Here is a 19,550-nt window from a genome sequence, read left to right as displayed (position 1 = left end):
AGTACCAGTCAAAAGTTTTTGAACAGTAAGTCTATTTCAGACAAATGCTGTTCTCCCGAACTTTCTATTCATCAAAGAAACCTGAAAAAATTCTACTCAGCTGTATTCAACAATAACAATAATAAATGTTTTTTGAGCAGCGAATCAGAATATTAGAATGATTTCTGAAGGATTGTGTGTGACTGGTAGCCTGACAAGCCAGACCCACATAAATGTAGGGTCTGGGCACTCTCCATAGACAGCGCTCAACCGGAGGGGCGGGATAAATGGTTGTCTTTCAAACTCCCTCTCCACGCAATAGGATAGCGCTACAACCAATCAGAGCAACGAAGAAGGTGACGTAGTCAACTCCAAATCCAAATACATCCTTCTTTTGTAAGAACGACCTCAGTGCAGTTTCTTGTTCTTTTCTCAGAGAAAAGCTTAACTTAAAGTCTTTAAGAGTGGCGGCCAAAGCCGATTCGAAAGAAAGTTGTTCGCTAACAGCAGCCATCGCTCTCTCTCTCACGCGTAATTCACGGAACCAGAGAACGTCTGACGGAACTTATGGTCACAGGTCAGTCGTCATCATGTTAAGCCCGCCCACCGACTCGTGATTGGCCCGGTCGATTTTGGATTTTTGGAAATTTCAAGTGAACGGAGAGTTACTAGACTGCCCTTAGAAGCAAATGTAATTTGCTGCCGCTAGGGGCGCGTCTAGATTCTAGGCTATGTGACTGGAGTAATGCTGCTAAAAAAATTAGCTATCAAATCACAGGAATAAATTACATTTTAAAATATATTTAAATAGAAAACGGTCATTTTAAATAGTAAACATATTTCAGAATTGTACTGTTTTTGCTTATACTTTAGATCAAATAAATGCAGGCTTGGTGAGAAGAGACTTCTTTAAAAAACATTACAGATTTCAAAAACTTTTGATTGGTAGTGTATAAAAAAAAATGTTAAAATAGGCAGTCACGGCTGCCAGAAATTCACCATAAAAAATTGCTGACAGTGTTTCAGTTGTTACAGGATAGCATAATGATGCCTGTATGTTTAATAGCTTACAGCTGTATATTTCATCAAGTGAAATAACGTTAATATCTACTTGACGAACCTGGCCAGTGAATACTCACATGCAGACAAAATACACAATCATACACAAAGACAAACTGCCTTCACAGTAGGGCTGCATGATATATCGAATAGTTATCGTTATCGCAATAACAGTATACACGATATTGGTATTGCAGAGAGTTGCGATAAATGACATTTAGCCTAATTGGTTTCATTTCTTTACAAAACTTTTCACAGACTGCTGTGAGCTGATGCAGTGACAGGTTCGCTGTTCTCTCCAACATTACAACCATTTAAACTTAATATTTATAATATTACCTTTAATGAAGATGTGAGATATTAGCCGTCAATCACTCCCTGTCACGGACACTGCGCTCCGCTCAACTGGAAACCGGACGTTTTTTTTTCTTTTTTTCTTCACAACTAATCTCTGTTCTGGATCTGCACAAACTGCATTGCAATTAGGGGTGTGTGATATGACGATTTTTTATTGTGGACAGTTTTAAGGTCTCCACAATCGGCTTTTAAAGAAATACTATATTTCGTCTTACAGCGCGCACATTCTGTTTATTCTGGGGCTTCAGTCTCAATATAGGCTACTGTACAATGCTGCATACATTCACATCAAATGATAACTCAGCGGCAGAGTTCCACTCACGCAGAGGTGTAATTTCCACTGGGGACACGCTTTTCAAAATCCCGTTTGTGTCCTCCCACTTTCAAATGGTTTTGTTAAAGTAATCTCTTGTATTGTAGAATGGACGCTCAGCACTGCTGAGAGTTTCGCGCGGTCCTTAAAACGAAACCAAAAGTAAAACACGCACGTGCATTCAAATACAATTTTAATACCCCGCGTTTAGAGAGCGACTCCACAATGCGCGCAAATTAGGCTACATAAAATATCTAGGTTGTTATTAATATGTGGGCTATATTAAGATTTGTAGTTGTCTAAACTACACTTTGATTATTGATAGAGTAGTCTACTTTGATCATGGCTGCATTTATTGTCTGCACGACTAAGAAAGAACTGTGTCCTTTATTTTTTGTTATTTATACTGTAGATTATTTAAAAATGCAGAGGTTGTCTCTAATTTAAATGGCTACCTATAATAGAGAAAATAAACTTCTTGTTTATGTACTCATATTTTCATTCATTCTTTTCCCTTGCTTAGGCAGTAAAATAAATATATTTTAAAAAGGCTTTCAGAATCAGCCCATTTTCTTGTAAAACATCGTCAATCAGAATCGGCCATGAAGAATCAAGATTGGTGCATTAGCCTACTAAAAAGAAATTGGGTGCTCTTCATGTTTTTTTGTTGTTGTTTTTTTTATGCTCCTAACATTTAGAAGTTTAACAGTAAACTTTTTGTTTAATGGTATTTTTTTATTATTTAATTTGTTTATTAATATTTATTTTTATTTAAAAAAAAAAACAAAAAACAGGCAAGGCAAGGAAATATTTTGTTTAAAAGATGCTCTTGAGTGTATGTTACTTGTAAATAAAAAGTAATGTTTGAAAACAATTCATTTTGTGTTTGCAGGTCTATGGTAACAGCAAACCAGAAATCAGAATATCTGCTGAGGTTTTAAGTCATTCATAGTGTTTTAAAGTGTTTGCAACTTACTTGACATGACAAATATCTATTACCTGTTTATTTTAGTATGATCATTACATATATAAATGATTTTAAAACATAGATTAATAATAATAATAATTTAAAAAAGGCATTTCTCTAGGGAAATGTTATATCGCAAGAAATATCGTTATCGCAATATTCAACAACAATATCGCATGTTTTCCCAATATCGTGCAGCCCTACTTCACAGTAACACAAGACACTAAAATAATGCAATAAACATTAACCAAATAACACAAAATGTCTCTAATGTACATTATTAGCAACAAAATGATAAAAAACTAAATTGTTTTATAAAATATAATCATGTGTCATGCAGGAACTTTGTAAAATGTCCTTTTACAGTTTTTAATTGTAAATTTATACAGTTTTTACTAGCAAAACACATATTAACAGTGTTTTACAGTTTTAATTTTCTGTAAAAATGACATTTTTACAGTGTAGAATATCAGACTCATTCAAAATAGCCATGGTCTTATTATAGTAAAAGTGTAATAACCATAGTTTTTTGGCATATTGATTGCCATTTGTACAACCACAATTTTACTACAAATACCATGGTTAAACTATTTTCATAAGGGGATATATTTTTAAGAACTTCAGTATGTAAGCATGTGTGTAAAGTATGTTTTTGTAGTGGAAGAATGACAACTATGCTAATTTACATAGAATTTTTAACATACAACTAATCAACGTTAATAAAATTCCTTCTCAGCTTTTAAAAAATGCGGAGCATTCACTATTAGTAGATTGTAAGGTTGTTAGTAGCATTGTTTCCAACAAAAGAGCTCCTCAGAGCTACCCCTTTACATTCTGCTTCGCTTTTATGCTTTCTAAAGTTAAGCTGAGGGTCTAGGCATTACATGTAAACTAGGTGGGATAATTTTTATTCAGTACTACACCAATGAATAAAGTCTGATGATGCGAAGCACTGTGTGCGCTAGGCCAGCAGGGTTAATGCACTGCTGCAGCTAGCCTAGCCTAGCACTGCCTCAGATGAGCGTGTATACAGACTGTTGGCCACTACACTCCACTGCATTGACACACTTTCATCCTGCAAATCTGCGTCATGTGCCATAACCACCATATGAAATTTATATAAGAAACATTTTAGCTGTGGAACATTGAATTTATGTGTCAACTTAAATGTGCTATTGAATATGGATGTGAAATCTTGGACGAAAATATTATGTTTTTGTTTTGTTTTGTTAATTAGCAACCAAGGTCACCATGAGCTGAAATCAATGGCAGCTTACGTTATGCTATTGACTGGTCTGGCTAACTTGTGCCAAAAGAGAGTTCAAACCAGCCCCCTGAACAACAAAAAATTACAGACCGATCATCTGATACTGAGAAAGAACTATACATGGTGTAGACCATCTAAATATCATTTTGAATATTGAGCCCTCTATTAAAAAATCCCCCATCATATAGCCACAAAAAAGCACATGTACAAATCTACAATCCTAATATTTTGAGATATCTGTCTCTGAGGCAGATGCTGTGGCACCGGATTCCAAATTTAGCAAGGGTGAGAGTAGCCCATGCCAAAAGCAGGCCATCCTCTGAAGAGAGTCTGGGGATGGACTAACAGAAATCCTAAAGCATCTAATCATGCAATGGCCTCCAGGATATATTTGAGTCAGGCCATATAGGTAAACTTCATTGTTCCTGAACATAACTACACAAGAGTGAGCAGTCATGGAGGACACATATGGATTGTGCAACTGCAAAACTGCCATATGGGGCAAAGGCAGGATTCAACAGAAAATTTCGGCATCATTAGCATCATTAACATTTGCATACACAAGAGGAGTAGATTGGATTTATGTGAGCAAGTGTACATGTGTATACCCAATTGGTTAGTAATCGATCATGAAACATGAAGTAACTGTAAACACACTGTGCAGTTAATAAATAACTCAATTCAAGTAATCCAATGCCTTTTACAAATGATCTTGAATTGTAGGTGAAATCTTTTTCTATAGACTATTTCAAGAGAGTGAAATACAGAAAAACTAAGAAATAGCGGTGGTTTTGAGCTCTGTATTTATTTACATTGATATGTTTTGCAGACACTTTTATCCAAATCAACTTATATTACAAGTTTAGGCTAAACTTTAAATAAGAGATTGGATGCCCATTTTCCACAAGTTGCTATGATTCTTTAGGGTCTTCATGAAAAGTTTTTGAACAGTAAGATTTTAAATGTTTTTTTTTTTTTCTGCTCACCAAGCATGCATTTATTTGATCCAAAGTAAAGTAAAATTGTGAAATATTTTTTCAGCATTTATCTGAAATAAAAATCTTTTGTAACATTATAAATATATTTATCATCACTTTTAATCAATTTAAATAATCCTTGCTAGATAAACAGTTTTTTTTAATGGTATAGTATATAATAAAAGCTTTTTTTAGGTAAATGCTGACCTTTGGATCTTTCTATTCATCATAGAATTCTGAAAAAAAAAATACTCAACTGTTTTAAATATTGATAATAATAAAAAAACGTTCCTTGAACAGCAAATCAGCATATTAGAAAGATTTCTGAAAAATCATGTGACGCTGATGCAAGTAATGATGCTAAAAATTTAGCTCTGATCACAAGGACTAAATCACATTTTAAAATATATTCAAATAGAAATATATTTCTATAAAATATATTTAAATAGTAAAAACATTTCACAATATTACTGCTTCTGCTGTATTTTGGATCAAATAAATGCAGGCTTGGTGAGCATAAAATAATTCTTTAAAACTTTGACTTCTTAAAAACTTACCGTCAAAAACAGCTCTGTTAACAACGACCAATCCAAGTGCATGGCTCTTTAAATGATAATGAGCTACTGCTCACCCCTCCCCTCTCTTCTGTATTTGGTGTATTTGGTGGCATACCATCAAAAGCAAAGCTAATCTTTATGTTCACATCTACATCCAACTACAAATCACCTGCATTGCTTACGAGACATCATCACTACAGCTGCTTGAAAATGGCAGATGGCATACAACCGGCTGAGGGTGGAAATATGCTAATACGAGACAGGCCATCAGCGGCAGTGGGCGGGACCTGTGCATTATGACATCAAACTGCTCAGAAAATCAAATGTCTTGGAAATTGAGACTGTTTAGGTTTTTTGGGGACTTAAAAAAGGAGTGAATGGATTTTTGTCATTGTAGGATGGTTGTGTCCACACTGCTACGACACATTTATATACAAACACCACGTAAAAGTGAATCTGGCATCTGATGTCCCCCAGGTTTCTAATAAAATCTAAATTTTTGGGACAAACCTAAAGGCCTGGGTATACTTCTTTTTCAGTGTTTTGCACAGATGCCTGCGGACACTCCTGATAATGAAAATTACATCACTCGGACTGCACATGAATCGTCATGGAACACGGACAACTGAAGTATACGTTGGGCTAAAAGCGATAGTTCACCCAGAAATGAAAATACTGTCATTAATTACTCACCCTCATGTCGTTCCAAACCGTAAGATCTTTGTTAATTTTCGAAACAAATTAAGATATTTTTGATGAAATGACCCTGCAAAGACATCAACAGAGCTACCATGGACCAGAAAGGTAGTAAGAACATTATTAAAATAGTCTGTGTCACATAAGTGGTTCAACCATAATTTTATGAAGCTACAAGAACACTTTTTGTGCTCAAAGTAAACAAAAATAACAACTTTATTTAACAAGTCCTTCTGTTTTGCCTTATGGTGCGTTCACACCGGACGCGACTTGCGCGGAAAAAACGCGCTATTCGCGCATAGTTGAACGCTTGAACATTTGAGTTTACTCGCGTCATTCGCGCGTGACATTTTCTTCACAACAGACGCGAATTCGCGTCAAGGGAGGGGCTTCTGCCACTCGTCAGCGGGAAAGTAGTTGTAAAATAGGTGAATGAGCTCAATTTGCCAGCTTTAGCGTGCTTGTAGTCTCAATATGTATGTATATGTAGGTCAAATTGAGTAAAGAGCGTTTTCTAAAACTAACCAGATTGTCCGACCTCTTCACTCACTTTATTCCTAGCAAGGTCCCTTTTATTCCTGTTTCTACAAAAGTCCAAAGATGTATCGTACAGCTCCGAGGAACCACAGACAGCAACGGTGATTTTGTCCGCCATTGTTGTTTTAGATTTCTGCCTCCGTCACTACTAGAGCAAGCTCCTGATTGGTTAACGCGGCGCGGATTTTCGCCAAAGTTCAGATTTTTGAACTCGCGCGATTCACGCGAATGGCGTGGCAATCGCTTGAAACGCTCAATTTGTGCTATTCGCGAGTTTCGCGCCGCAGGATGGCTATTCGCGTCTTTGCATTGACTTAACATGTAAATCACTCGCGCTTGCCGCTTCATTCGCGTCCGGTGTGAACGCACCTTTAGACATATGTCGTGATCCTCCCGTGAAAGCACGGCAGAGACTAACAGTAAAGTATCAAACAAAGTTACAATAAAGTAACAGTATCAATAAAGTTACAAAAAGTATTCTCGTAGCTTCACAAAATTAAGGTTGAACCACTGATTTCACATGGACTGTGTTAACAATGTCCTTACTACCATTCTGGGTCTTGAACGTGGTAGTTTCGTTGCTATCTATGGAGGACCAGAAAGCTCCTGGACTTCATCAAAAATATCTTAATTTGTGTTCCAAAGATGAACAAAGGTCTTACGGGTTTGGAACAACATAAGGGCGGGTAATTAATGACAGAATTAATTTTTTTTGGTGAACTGTCCCTTTACCCACAGTTTCTTCTTTTCATCTCATAATTCTAAAGATCAAAAAGTTGACTTACGACCCATTGAATCGATCTACAGCAAATCGAACACATAGCTCTATTACACTAAACTTCAAACTATAAGTTAAAGATTCTTTAATTTCTTAAGTCCACTAGGCCCTGACTCTCAGCAGAATAGTGGTCCAAGCTATATCCGAAAAGAGGGGGGTAGAGTGGAGTGTGCAGGGTGGTCCCCTCAGACTAGGCCCAGACTCTCTGCTGACCCACTTCCATCTGAAGACAAGAAGCACAGTCGTACTCCGTAGCCAACACTACTACAAGCACATTAACTGAATACAGAGGTAAAGATATAGTCATACCATATGCACAGCTCTCCATGTTACTTTAAGGATTTGTTAGTAACCTTCAGGCCTGGTGCAAAATGGAGACCAGCGTTCTTTACTACACAACGAAAAGGTCAAATATCGCTATATAGGACAGACTATAAACGAACGCTGCTTCAAATGGGGGTCAATGCAGAATCTTCACTTTAATGCAGTATGTTAGCTTGCAGTCCTACTTCTGTGGCCTGATCGCTCGCCATTCGTTCATCCCTCCCTCTCTCATGTTCTCATTCTCTTCTCAATCATCCCATGCAAATACTGCATACAGTCCCACTAGTGATGTCAGCATCTGGGATGTCCAGAACTGGGGTGGATATTTTTAGCCTGGTGCAACGAGTAATAGTACGTGTAGAAGAGAGAAAGAGAGGAAAAAAATAGAACGCCCGAGCGAATCTGTGTTGTGAGGATATAATGAGATGCTCTATATTAAAATAGGTGCGAGTGTTTATCAGAACAGGGAAAGAGGCACTATATGAGGACTTGTGCATGGCACGTACATCTTTCACACATGCATTTGTGTGTGTGAAATGCAAAGGATTTTTAATGCAAAAGATCCTAAAGGCTTAACTGAGTTTCTCACAGTGGCTGGATGATTTCTACAAATCTATCAGCTGACTGTAGGCGGAGACCAGCGATTTATTCGAGCACAGCCTCTTCTATCTCTCTCGTTCTCCTCTACGCACATTACTACAGAGGCCAGGCTATTACTGCACCAGCATGGCCTCGTTTCTCTCCCACGCCTAAATCAGGGACTCTGTCACAGCTGGGCTGGTGCGTACGTGTGAGTATGTGTAGTTACTTTGTGCCACTAAAATCAAGTCCGAAACAGTTCGGTGGAAAACTGGCAAGCAAGATGATACCCTTAATTGACATAAAATCTAAAATTAGTCAAATAAAAAGTTATCTACTTCTACTGGCATTGCTTTGATCTGGAAGGCTTTTAGATAATGTTAGGCAATAGCCAAAAAGCTACTTGTGCATTGATTTAGCACACTTGGATTCAATTGGTTAAATGTTGGTATATAAGACCCATTTCTCACTATCCAATCAATTCTTAATGTATAAAACCTAAACATAACTTTAAATACAATCTTGACACATACTGTAGGTGTGCACACAGTAAAGCTTGATATGCTACTGTAACATAAATGTGACCCTGGGCCACAAAACTAGTAGTTAGTAGCACAAGTTTATTTGTAGCAATAGCCAACAATACTTTGTATGGGTCCAAATTACTGATTTTTCTTTTATGCCAAAAATCATTAGGATATTAAATAAAGATCATGTTCCATGAAGATATATAATTCCCTACCATAAATATGTCAAAACTTAATTTTTGATTAGTAATATGCATTGCTAAGAACTTTATTTGGACAACTTTAAAGGCGATTTTCTCAATATTTAGATTTTTTGCTCCCTCAGATTCCAGATTTTCAAGTACCTGTATCTCATCCAAATATTGTCCTATCCTAACAAACCATATACGTCAAGCTTATTTATTCAGCTTTCAGATAATGTATAAATTTCAATTTCAAATAATTGACCCTTATGACTGGTTTTGTGGATCAGGGTCAAAAATGAGATTTAATAGCTGTGGCAGAAGGCAGGTTTTTAGCAAACAAGGACTAAAACTTCCAGCGTAGGCTCAATGGAATAATGTCTCCTCTACCTACACCAAAAAGTACCTATACATAAAGTTTACTCAAGTTTCCAGGTGAAATGGCAGTAAAACACCAACAACTTGAAACATGGAAAATCTCTTTTGACACAAATCATGGTTACAGTATGGTTACATAATTTTGTGTAGTGTTCTTTCACAATACTAAGTTATGACCTTAAGACACTTTTACCACAGTGCATGATTTGTAAACTAATACATTTTGACATTTGCATCACATATCCAGCTTCACACATATGGCTTTTCTTATTTAGTAAACTTGCTTGGTAGCTCACCTGGTACAACATTGCACTTGTAATAAAAGAGTTCAAAGACATTGTAGAAGCCAGCTACAATTGTATTGTTCAGAAAGTGAATTTTATCTCATATCTCAAGCTGGCACTTTTGGTTAACACAACAGAGCATTAACCTTTTAGTTTCACTCACCAGACCATGAATTTCCAAACTACTGCAATATGTACAATAACCAGTGTAATTGCCAAATTTAATACTGTGTTGTTACCTGAATGATTCACAGCTGTTTGTTTGTTTAGTGATACTTGTTCATTAGTCCCTTGTTTGTCCTGAACTGTTAAACTGCCTGCTGTTCTTCAGAAAAATCCTTCAGGTTCCACAAATTCTTTGGTTTCCCAGCATTTTTGTGTATTTGAACCCTTTTCAACAATGATTGTATGGATTTGAGATCCATCTTTTCACACTGAGGACAACTGAGGGACTTTCACTGATGCTCCAGAAGGAAAAATTATGCATTAAGAGCCGGGGGGGGGGGGGGGGGTAAAAACTTTTGAACAGAATGAAGATGTGTACATTTTTCTTATATTGTCTACATTTTTTAATTTACTACTGCCCTTCAAAATGCTACAGAAGATACTCACATGTTTCCCAGAAGACAAAATATGTTAAATTTACCCTGATCTTCAAATTCTCTTAATGCATCGTTTTTCCTTCTGGACCATCAGTAAGAGTTTGAACCTTCTGTAATAGTTGCATATGAGTCCCTTGTTATGAGTTATATATGAGTTGTTGGAAAGGGTTCAAAAACACAAAAATACTGGAAAGCCAAAGAATTTGTGGAACCTGAAGGACTATTCTGAACAACAGCAAGCAGTTTAACTGTTCAGGACAAAAAACAAGGGACTCATGAACAATTATCACTAAACAAAAAACACAGCTTTGGATCATTCAGGTAACAATACAGTATTAAGAATCACGGGGATGTAAACTTTTGAACAGGGTCATTTTTATAAATTCAGCTATTATTTTTTATTATTGTGGACTATATGTAAACATCTTTTATGTGAAATATATTTTTCAGGTCAGTACTAAAAAAAACAATAACATGCATTTTGTATGATCCCTCTTATTTAGGTAAAATAATTAACATTTTGCAGATTCTGAAAGGGGGATGTTCAGAACAATTTTCACTATTCCTTTAAAGAAGGAACTGCCACGTTAAAAAAAGTGAGACCTGAAAAAACTGAACACTAGACTACTTTGTGGCACTTTTCATGGAGTGCAAAATAGGGTCTGATGCTTGTGGGCATCAACTTTTTCAACAAATGGTAAAAGAAAGCAGGTACTTTGCCTTCACAAAATGTTGATTGTCAGCTTTAAACGTTCAAACAAAAATGGCAATTTATTTTACATCTAATTTTTCAACCTGGTTTAAAAAAAATGTGAAAAAGCAGTTTAAAACCTTGATTTGTGTGATTAGCAATAAACATTAAATTAACCTCAAAATAAAATTCAATTTATCAAATTACTATGGCTGAATGGGTAATAAGTGCACAGATTTTGCCTAAATTAAGCTACCACTCAATAAAAGTTAGCTGATTTAAGCACAAATGTTAATGATAAAATCATTTCCCTACACCTAAAGGGACAACATTTGTTTGATAGTCATTCTCACAATAGTTTAGGTAAAAGGGTTGAATTCTTAAATTTCATGAACACTGTGACTACAGTTTGTGGTAATGTACTTGTCTTTATGCCATGACGTAGAAAGAAAAACAAACAAACAAACAAATGATAAAAGAGATTTAGTACAATAAACTGATGTAAAATTATTTTAATTGTTAGAAGCAAGAAGGTCAAGACATTTGAGGTGGAACAGCCTTGGTTAATCTAATGTTACATTATATTTTATTGAAGAAATCTGACACAACAAAAAATGGAATTTGTGCCTTAAATGCTTTAGAAATACATAATAGGACACCAAAATGTAAAGTATTTGTGAGTGTTCCCTAAATATGCTTACAACTAAAAGAACTCACAGATTTTCTCCATTTTACAGTCTCTGTACTAACTTTGCACACAGTTCCTTACACCTCATGAACACACAGACACACACATAACTGTACAAAACACGCAAGAAGATATATTGCTTTTGACATATCTGTAGAAGCACCAAACTAAAAGGACGCAACTTTCTTCACCCCAAACCCAGATCAAAAATACAGTTTCAAAACTGAGGTGGTGTCACCTTGCCATTTCACTACTGAGCTCCTCCACAGGCCTGACCAGCTCTCCAGCTGAATACTACGGACAAGACTCACAACCAAAATGGAGAAAAGCAGCCATGAATCCTGAGGCCATCTCACAATCTCTCTCACTACGCATGTACAACTGGGAAACCAGCTGCCAGAATCGTTATTCACAATGCTACAAACTTAATACTGTAAAACCCTTACTGGGACCAAAATGGTGGATGCATGATGCTTGATGTCATCCTTTGCTATGCTTGTGCTGTTGCGACCACTTCAAAAGCACCTGTCTATCAGCAAATCAGCCTCACATGGCCATCTAAACAACACTCTTAAAAATTAAGGTGCCTTAAAATATTTCTCACAGCGATGCCATAGCATAGAAGAACCATTTTTGGTTCCACTAAGAACCATTTGGTCAAATAACCATCTTTTTATAATCTAATAAACCTTGTTTCACCACAAAGAACCTTTTGTGAAACAGAAAGGTTCTTCAGAAGTTAAAGGTCCTTTGTGGAAACATTTAGACAAAAAAGGTTCTTCTATGGCATTGTGAAGCACCTTTATTTTTAAGAGTGAAGACACGCTGATGATGGAGAACGACTAGGCTAACACACATTTACGGTAGGGTTCCTCAAATCCGGTCGAGGAGGGCCACCCTGCAGAGTTTAGATCCAACCCAAATCAGAGGCACCTAAGCAATCTAGTCAAGGTCTTAAGAGTTACTAGAAGATTACAGGTAGAGTTTGAGCTGAACTCTGCAGGGCAGTGGTCCATCAGGAACAGGTTTGTGGAACCCTGATTTCCGGCCTCTGGTCCAAGGTGAATCAGAGGTCCTGGGGGACCCACCTGGTGTCATGTAGCCCCGCGGAGAAGGGGAGATGTGGGTCGAAGGAGGGGGCGGTGGAAAGTGCTTATGGTGGTGGTAGTCCTTCTCACTGCGAGAGCGGATGCGCTCCAAAGCCCGCTCCGATATATCCGAGCTGGGCCAGGCCCGCCTGAGGTTGGTGCTGCGGGTCTTCTTCATGCCGGCAGGTTACCCGTGGAGGGGGGACGGGGGGAGAGAGGGAAGGGGGTAAGGGGAGGGAGGGGGTGGGGAGTAACCTGAGGTTCAGTCCCTCCCCCACATTGGCAGGGGACACCCCAGTCCAGGTATCAGGCCAGAGTCATGGTAAAGGCGCTCTCGCACATGCACACGTGCGTACGCATATACACACATACGCGCACGTACGCACGCAAACCGGGGGTGACACGTGGCGGCGCAGGCGGGCGTGCTCAGTGACGGGCAGGCTGGCTGGAGGTGGGCGTGGGAGCACTGGGCTGGGCTGTCCTTTGAGGCATCACCCTTGGCTGGAACAAATCCCGCCGACCCCCTGCCAAACATCCGGATTCATGTGCCACGAAGGGCACATTACGTCGCCAGGCACTGCGGGGATGGGAGAAGAGGGGGGCGGCGGGGTGGGAATGGGGCGAGAAGAATGAGAAGCAGCACGAAGACGATTCCGGACAGTGCGTGCGTAGCGACAAACACACATATGAGTTTAAGCAAGGTGCATTGCGATGAAAGGATGGAGCAGTGAAGGAAGACAGAGGAGGGAGGGAGGATAGGGTATTGTGGAGGGAGAGAGGGAGGGAGGGAGAGAGAGAGAGAGCGAGAGGCCTGCCTGTCCAACAATAGCCCAATTCAGCACGGCGGCGGCAGCCCCTCGGACAAGTCCGCTGAAAAACAAAAGGCCTGCCAGGGAAGGAGAAAACGCAAAGGGGGAGGGAAAAAAAGAAGAAAGGAGAGAACGGCCTCTGAGGTGACCTCGAAGCTGTTGTGATCTCAGTCCGCAGACAAGCCCGTGTCAGCCTCCCTCCTCTCCAGCTCTGCCACTAGCCTCCGTCGAAAACGACGCCACGCACGAGGGGAGGGCAGAAAAACCGCGACAAGGGGGAAGGTGGAAAAATAGAAACTGCAGATGCGGAAGAAAGGTCCTCCTCTTTTGTTTTTCGTAAATCCACAGTGAAGGAGGACGGCGGCTGCGAGGCTACACTGTCATTCACGCGACTACATCTTGTCTCCGAGGCTCCCTCCTCTTTCAATGCTGATGCCGTCGCTGCTGCTGCTGCTGCTAACACTGCTGCTGCCAGCACCTTATGAAAGGGGTGTGTGTGTGAGTGTATGTGTGAGTGAGGGGGGAGGCAGGAGAGCAGCAGAGCAAGCGATCGAGTGTGTGAGCGCGCGGCAGAGGCTGTACGTGAGCGTGCGTGTTTCGGAGTGCGATTGAGAGCGGGTTAGCGTGGATGGAAAAAAAAAGATGGGGGAAAAGGAAATAATATTAGGGTTTGTAAAGGAAATCGAATACTAAATAGAAAACACATGCAGACTATAGCAGGTGTCCTAAGCATAACATGTAATAAAAATGTTAAAAACAAGTGCGTATCTTCTCCATCTTCCCCATGACCTGCTTTAGTTCCATGCGAATTGTACAAGAGTATTCGTCCTATTCAACACTCATTTTATCGTTTAGCATTCATAAGCAGATTCAAGGCCAAGGCACAATAATTACAGAAATATTTTTTGTCATTTGTGACTGAATAAGTTGAAAAATCAAAAATGTCATCCACTATTTTTATCAGCATACATTTATTTAGACATTGTAATGACATTAAAAGGGATATTCTACCAAAAAAATAAGCTTAATGTTGTCAAAGATGTATGCAAAAAGAGATATTTAGAAAAATATTCCATCTCTCAGCCCATATGTGACCCAGGACCGCTAAACCTTAAGTAGCAATAGCCACAAATATATTGTATGGGTCACAATTATAGATTTTAGTAAAATTATAAGATATTGAGTAAAGATCACGTAAAGATATTTTGTAAACTTCCTACTGTAAATATATCAAAACCTAATTTTTGATTAGTAATATGTATGGTTAAGAACTTAATTTGGACAACTTTAAAGGCGATTTTCTCAATATTTAGATTTTTTTGCACCCTCAGATTCCAGATTTTCAAATCTCAGCCAAATATTGTCCTATCCTTACAAACCATACGCCAATGGAATTTCAGTTTTTTTTAAATACCCTTATGAATGTTTTTTTGGTCCAGGGTCACATATAATGCAAGTGGATACAACCCCCAAAGTTGACACAATGCTAATCCATATGACTCCATATTTTTCCTCACACATACCTGTCGTTTTACTTCAGAAGACATTGATTCATCTGGGCTTGTATGGATTGATGTGTTCATTCTGTGGTTCAGAGAGATGGATTTTTTTTTTCTAAAAATCTCCATTTGCGTTCCACAGAAGAACAAAAGTCATATACACCTGAGAAAGCATGAGAGTAAACAAATTATGAGAAAATTTTTAATTGTTGGGCTGAGCATCCCTTTGAATACAGAATAGCTGGAGAGACTTGAATGACCAGATAGCCTTGCTGAACATAATACATAAATTATGAGGCACTCAATGAATGTATTGTACTTAAAGGCATAGTTCATCCAAAAATTAAAATTACCATGATTTACTCACCTTTAAGTCATCCTAGGTGTACATGACTTTTTTCTTTCAGACGAATACAAACAGACTTATATTAAAAAAAAGTCCTGGCTCTTCCAAGCTTTATAATGGCAGCGAATGGGTGTTGAGATTTTGAAGTCCAATAAAGTGCATCCATCCATTAGCATCAACATTACCCATGTTGTTCCAAACCCACAAGACCTTCGTTCGTCTTAGGAACACAAATTCAGATATTTCTGATGAAATCTAAGAGCCTCCATAGACAGTAAGGGTCTTTCCATGTTCAAGGCCCAGAAAGGTAGTAAGGACATCGACAAAATAGTCCATGTGACATCAGTAGTTCAATCGTAATTTTATGAAGGTATAAGAATACTTTTAGTGCGCAAAGAAAACAAAAAAGAAATAAAAAATAATGCATCAGCCTAGCGCCATTCCTATTCACATGGAATATTTTGTCAATGTTCTTGGTACCTTTTTGGGCCTTGAACGTGGTAGTACCCTTGCTGTCTATGGAGGGTCAGAGAGCTCTTGGATTTCATCAAAAATATCCTAATTTGTGTTCCGAAGACAAAAGAAGGTCTTACGGGTTTGGAATAACCTGATGGTAAGTAATTAATGACAGAAATTTTATTTTTGGGTGAACTAACCCTTTAATGCTTACTTGTGTAATTATGACACCTTAAAATAAATTGTAACCAAAATAAATTATTTTATAGGTTGTCTCATGGGGCTGACATTCTGAGAAAACATGATTACTATTCCCCCTATTACTAGCCACTCAATAAATAAACTAATCGTGGCTGAGTATGAATAGTGCATTTTGTACATTGCCGTAACCATAAACAAAGCATACCTATTAAGCCGCAGTTATGTATTTTCTTCTCAAAATAGTCAATATTCAAAAATCTGAATAAGAAAAGATCTCAATAATAACTGTCTCAATAAAGAGGACACATGATAGCAGCAGGGACCATGTATGGAAGATGTAGTTTCATGTTGATTTAAACCAAGACGGCGAAGAGGAGGAGGAGGTTAGAGGCCAACTAGGCATGACAAAACACCAATGCCTTCCCTTCAAGTTGCTCCCACCCCCTCTGCAATTAAAATGAGAGTGAATGTGACCACAGCACAAACTCCCTGCAAGAAGGCTTTACAGAGGCTAAAGGCTAACAACAAGCAAGAGGGGGTGTGACACAACATGCTGTGAACATGACCTCTGTGAGTCAGCTTTAAAAGTTGGAGAAACTCATTTTCCAGTAGAAAGTAAAATTAACGGTAGAAAGTAAAACTCAGTATCTCAACAAATGTAACAGGAACTCAAAATCTATGCCTCCTGAATTTTAGCACATTAGCTTTAAAGGAGAAGTTCACTTCGAAAAACAATTTACAGATAATGTACTCATCCCTTGTCATCCAAGATGTTAATGTCTTTCTTTAATCAGTGGTAAAGAAATAGTTTTTTTGAGGAAAACATTTCAGGAATTTTCTCCATACAGTGAACTTCCAAGTTCCAGTTTCCAGTTTAAATGCGGCTTCAAACGATCCCAAATGTGGTTGTAAACGATCCCAGTTGAGGAAAAAGATTCTTATCTAGTGAAACTATGTTTTTTTTAAATTATTATTTCAATTTATATACTTTTTAACCTCAAACGCACGTCTTGTCTTGCTCTGCCTAAACTCCGGTTCAAGACAGTTAGGGTGCGTTGTATAACTCCCATCTCGTTTTCTTCCTCAAATTCAAAATCGTCCTTCATTGCTGTTTTACCTTTTTTGTTAAGAGTGTTTATTCTTTTTTGCATGTTCACTTTGTAAACACTGGGTCGGTACTTCTGCAGCGATGTAGGATGTTTTTAAAATGATTTTTGAATCATTTTGAGGGAGAAAATAAGATGGAAGTTTTTTGACATACCCTAGCTGTTTTGATTCCAACCAGGAAAAGTTCAGGCAGAGCAAGACAAGACAAGCGTTTCATCACCTTAGAATTATAAGGTTCTATCTGACATTTTTGTCAAAATTGAGTTACTCAAATATTCTTATTCTGTGACAACTTATTTACATTATTTGATGTTTCTTTTGTAAGCTGTGTATATTTTGGGCCCTTTTTTTAGAAAGCAAAAATGGTTCTATCTACAGAAGTCTATGGAATGCAAAAACTTTGAAGCTCAATATCTCGAAAGTGCTCAGAACGCAGATAGAACCTTATAATTCTAAGGCGACGGTTTGAGGTTAAAGGGGTCATCGGATGCCCATTTTCCACTAAGTCATATGATTCTTTAGGGTCTTAATGAAAAGTCTCTAATATACTTTGGTTAAAAAATCTCAATAGTAGTGTAAAAAACATCCTTTTACTGTCAAAATCAGCTCTGCAAAATATCAGCTCATTTAATCGCAAGGGCCCTTTAAATGCAAATGAGCTCTGCTCGCCCCGCCCCTCTCTGCTGAGGGATTACGAGCTGTAATGTTTACTTTAGCCGCGTTTAGCTGCATTTAGCCACGTTTATCGGCAAAACTTGCCAACAAGCACGTTATTAAGAAAGGCCATTTGCAAAGATGCATTAAAAAAACCTTATACTCACTTCTGCTGTGGGTGAAGCTGCATCACGAATGATTCACACAAACATAGATGCATATGTAGATCGGGATCAGCGCTTTCCTTTTAAAAACGAAAGTAACATTGTCCTCTGCCTCTTTAGGGGCTCAGATGTCGGGAGTAAATGACTACTGCTATGTTCATTATTACATCCACCAACAGAACACCTCAATCGCTCAATTAGAGTCTTCCTCTGCACCTGAGTCGACACAATGATGATCATATTCGGACTGTTTCAGCTCGGTGAGGGCAGGTCTAAGGTAAGACGCTAATGTCAATCAACTGTGTTTCATCACAACGACAAGAAGCTAAATTACCTGATTTTAAAAAGGGGATATTACTTTTAAAGATTAAAAAAATACCACTGGGTGGATTTTTATCATTGTAGGGTGTAGGCTTGTGCCGGTATTCGGTAATGCGATAAATCGCGGTAATGAATATGCACGATATTGTTATCGCGGGCACTTCAAAATACCGTGAAAAATAATAGATCCGAATTTATACTTTTAGAACGCGCATTAGCTTATTTTCCATCAACCGCTTGAAGAAACACTGCGTATATGCTGCGCAGAACTGATGCGCACTCTGATGTAAACAATCCCCACATGTAGAAGCACTGTGTGCACGCAGTGCGCGCCGCTGCTGCCACCGCACTCTAATCCTCACACGAAGAAGAAACATGGTGGAAGGAGGAACGCTGCTGACAATTTATCCCCCTTCAAAAAGGGTAAAGTCAGAGGTTTGGAAATATTTTGGGTTCCAAAAAATGCAGAGGGATTGCTGATCGAAGACGGTTTCCCTTTGTGTAAAACATGTGGACGGAAAGTGGCTGCTAAACACGGGAACACGTCTAACATGTTCGCTCATATTCGCGACAACCATCCACTGCAATTCAGGGAGATAAAGGGAAGACACTTCATTTCTCATGCTGAATACCACATAAAACAACTATTTGAAAGACAGGATGGCAAAATTACGTTAACTTATTTCCATTTGCTGCATGTTGCTTGCTTCCATGTAACGTTAGTTTAAGAGTTAGCATGAACTCCACTTCCTACACTTAAGTTTGCGTCTCGTATTTTAACAACAAAATACAATACTCAGCTAAAAGTAAGTTCTGTAATTAATAATGGAAGTTAGGCAGAATAATTAGACTTTAAGTTAAAAAAGGAATGCAACACAATCATACATTTTCACACAGTGCGAGTAAACTTGATGTTTACATGTTTACAAGAGAGTACAAGTAAAGTGCAAAACTTAAGCTCATCATCGTGTGTTTTCTATTACTAAAATATAGTATGAACTGACAGATGCATTTAGTTGAAAGTTGGAACTTGGGTTATTTTTAATCTAAAAACAAAAAAACGAAAATTTACTTTGCTTGTATTCTCTGTCTGAACAGCATCTTTTATTTAAATTATCAGAGGTGTGAAGTAATATTTTTCATTCCTATTTTACAGAGTGGCC

The 19,550-nt window shown here is 38.2% G+C and overlaps 1 protein-coding gene across 2 annotated transcripts in view; it reads right to left on the bottom strand.

The window, feature by feature from the left end:
• Positions 1-19,550, bottom strand: part of stox2a (storkhead box 2a) — a 66,369-nt gene that overhangs the window by 26,741 nt on the left and 20,078 nt on the right. Inside the window, exon 1 of one of the 2 annotated variants that reach the window (XM_073842257.1) lies at positions 12,831-14,108. The exons of the other annotated variant lie outside the window; for it this stretch is intronic. Within the exon in view, the coding sequence (XP_073698358.1) occupies positions 12,831-13,008 (178 nt within the window). The 5' untranslated portion in view covers positions 13,009-14,108. Of the gene's footprint in view, positions 1-12,830; positions 14,109-19,550 lie in introns of those variants that run through there. 2 annotated transcript variants of the gene reach the window in all.

Source organism: Garra rufa, chromosome 6 (assembly GCF_049309525.1).
Source record: "Garra rufa chromosome 6, GarRuf1.0, whole genome shotgun sequence".
NCBI classification, from domain to species: Eukaryota; Metazoa; Chordata; class Actinopteri; order Cypriniformes; family Cyprinidae; genus Garra; species Garra rufa.
Note: the sequence above shows the minus strand (reverse complement) of the source record. Positions and strands in the feature narration are given on the sequence as shown.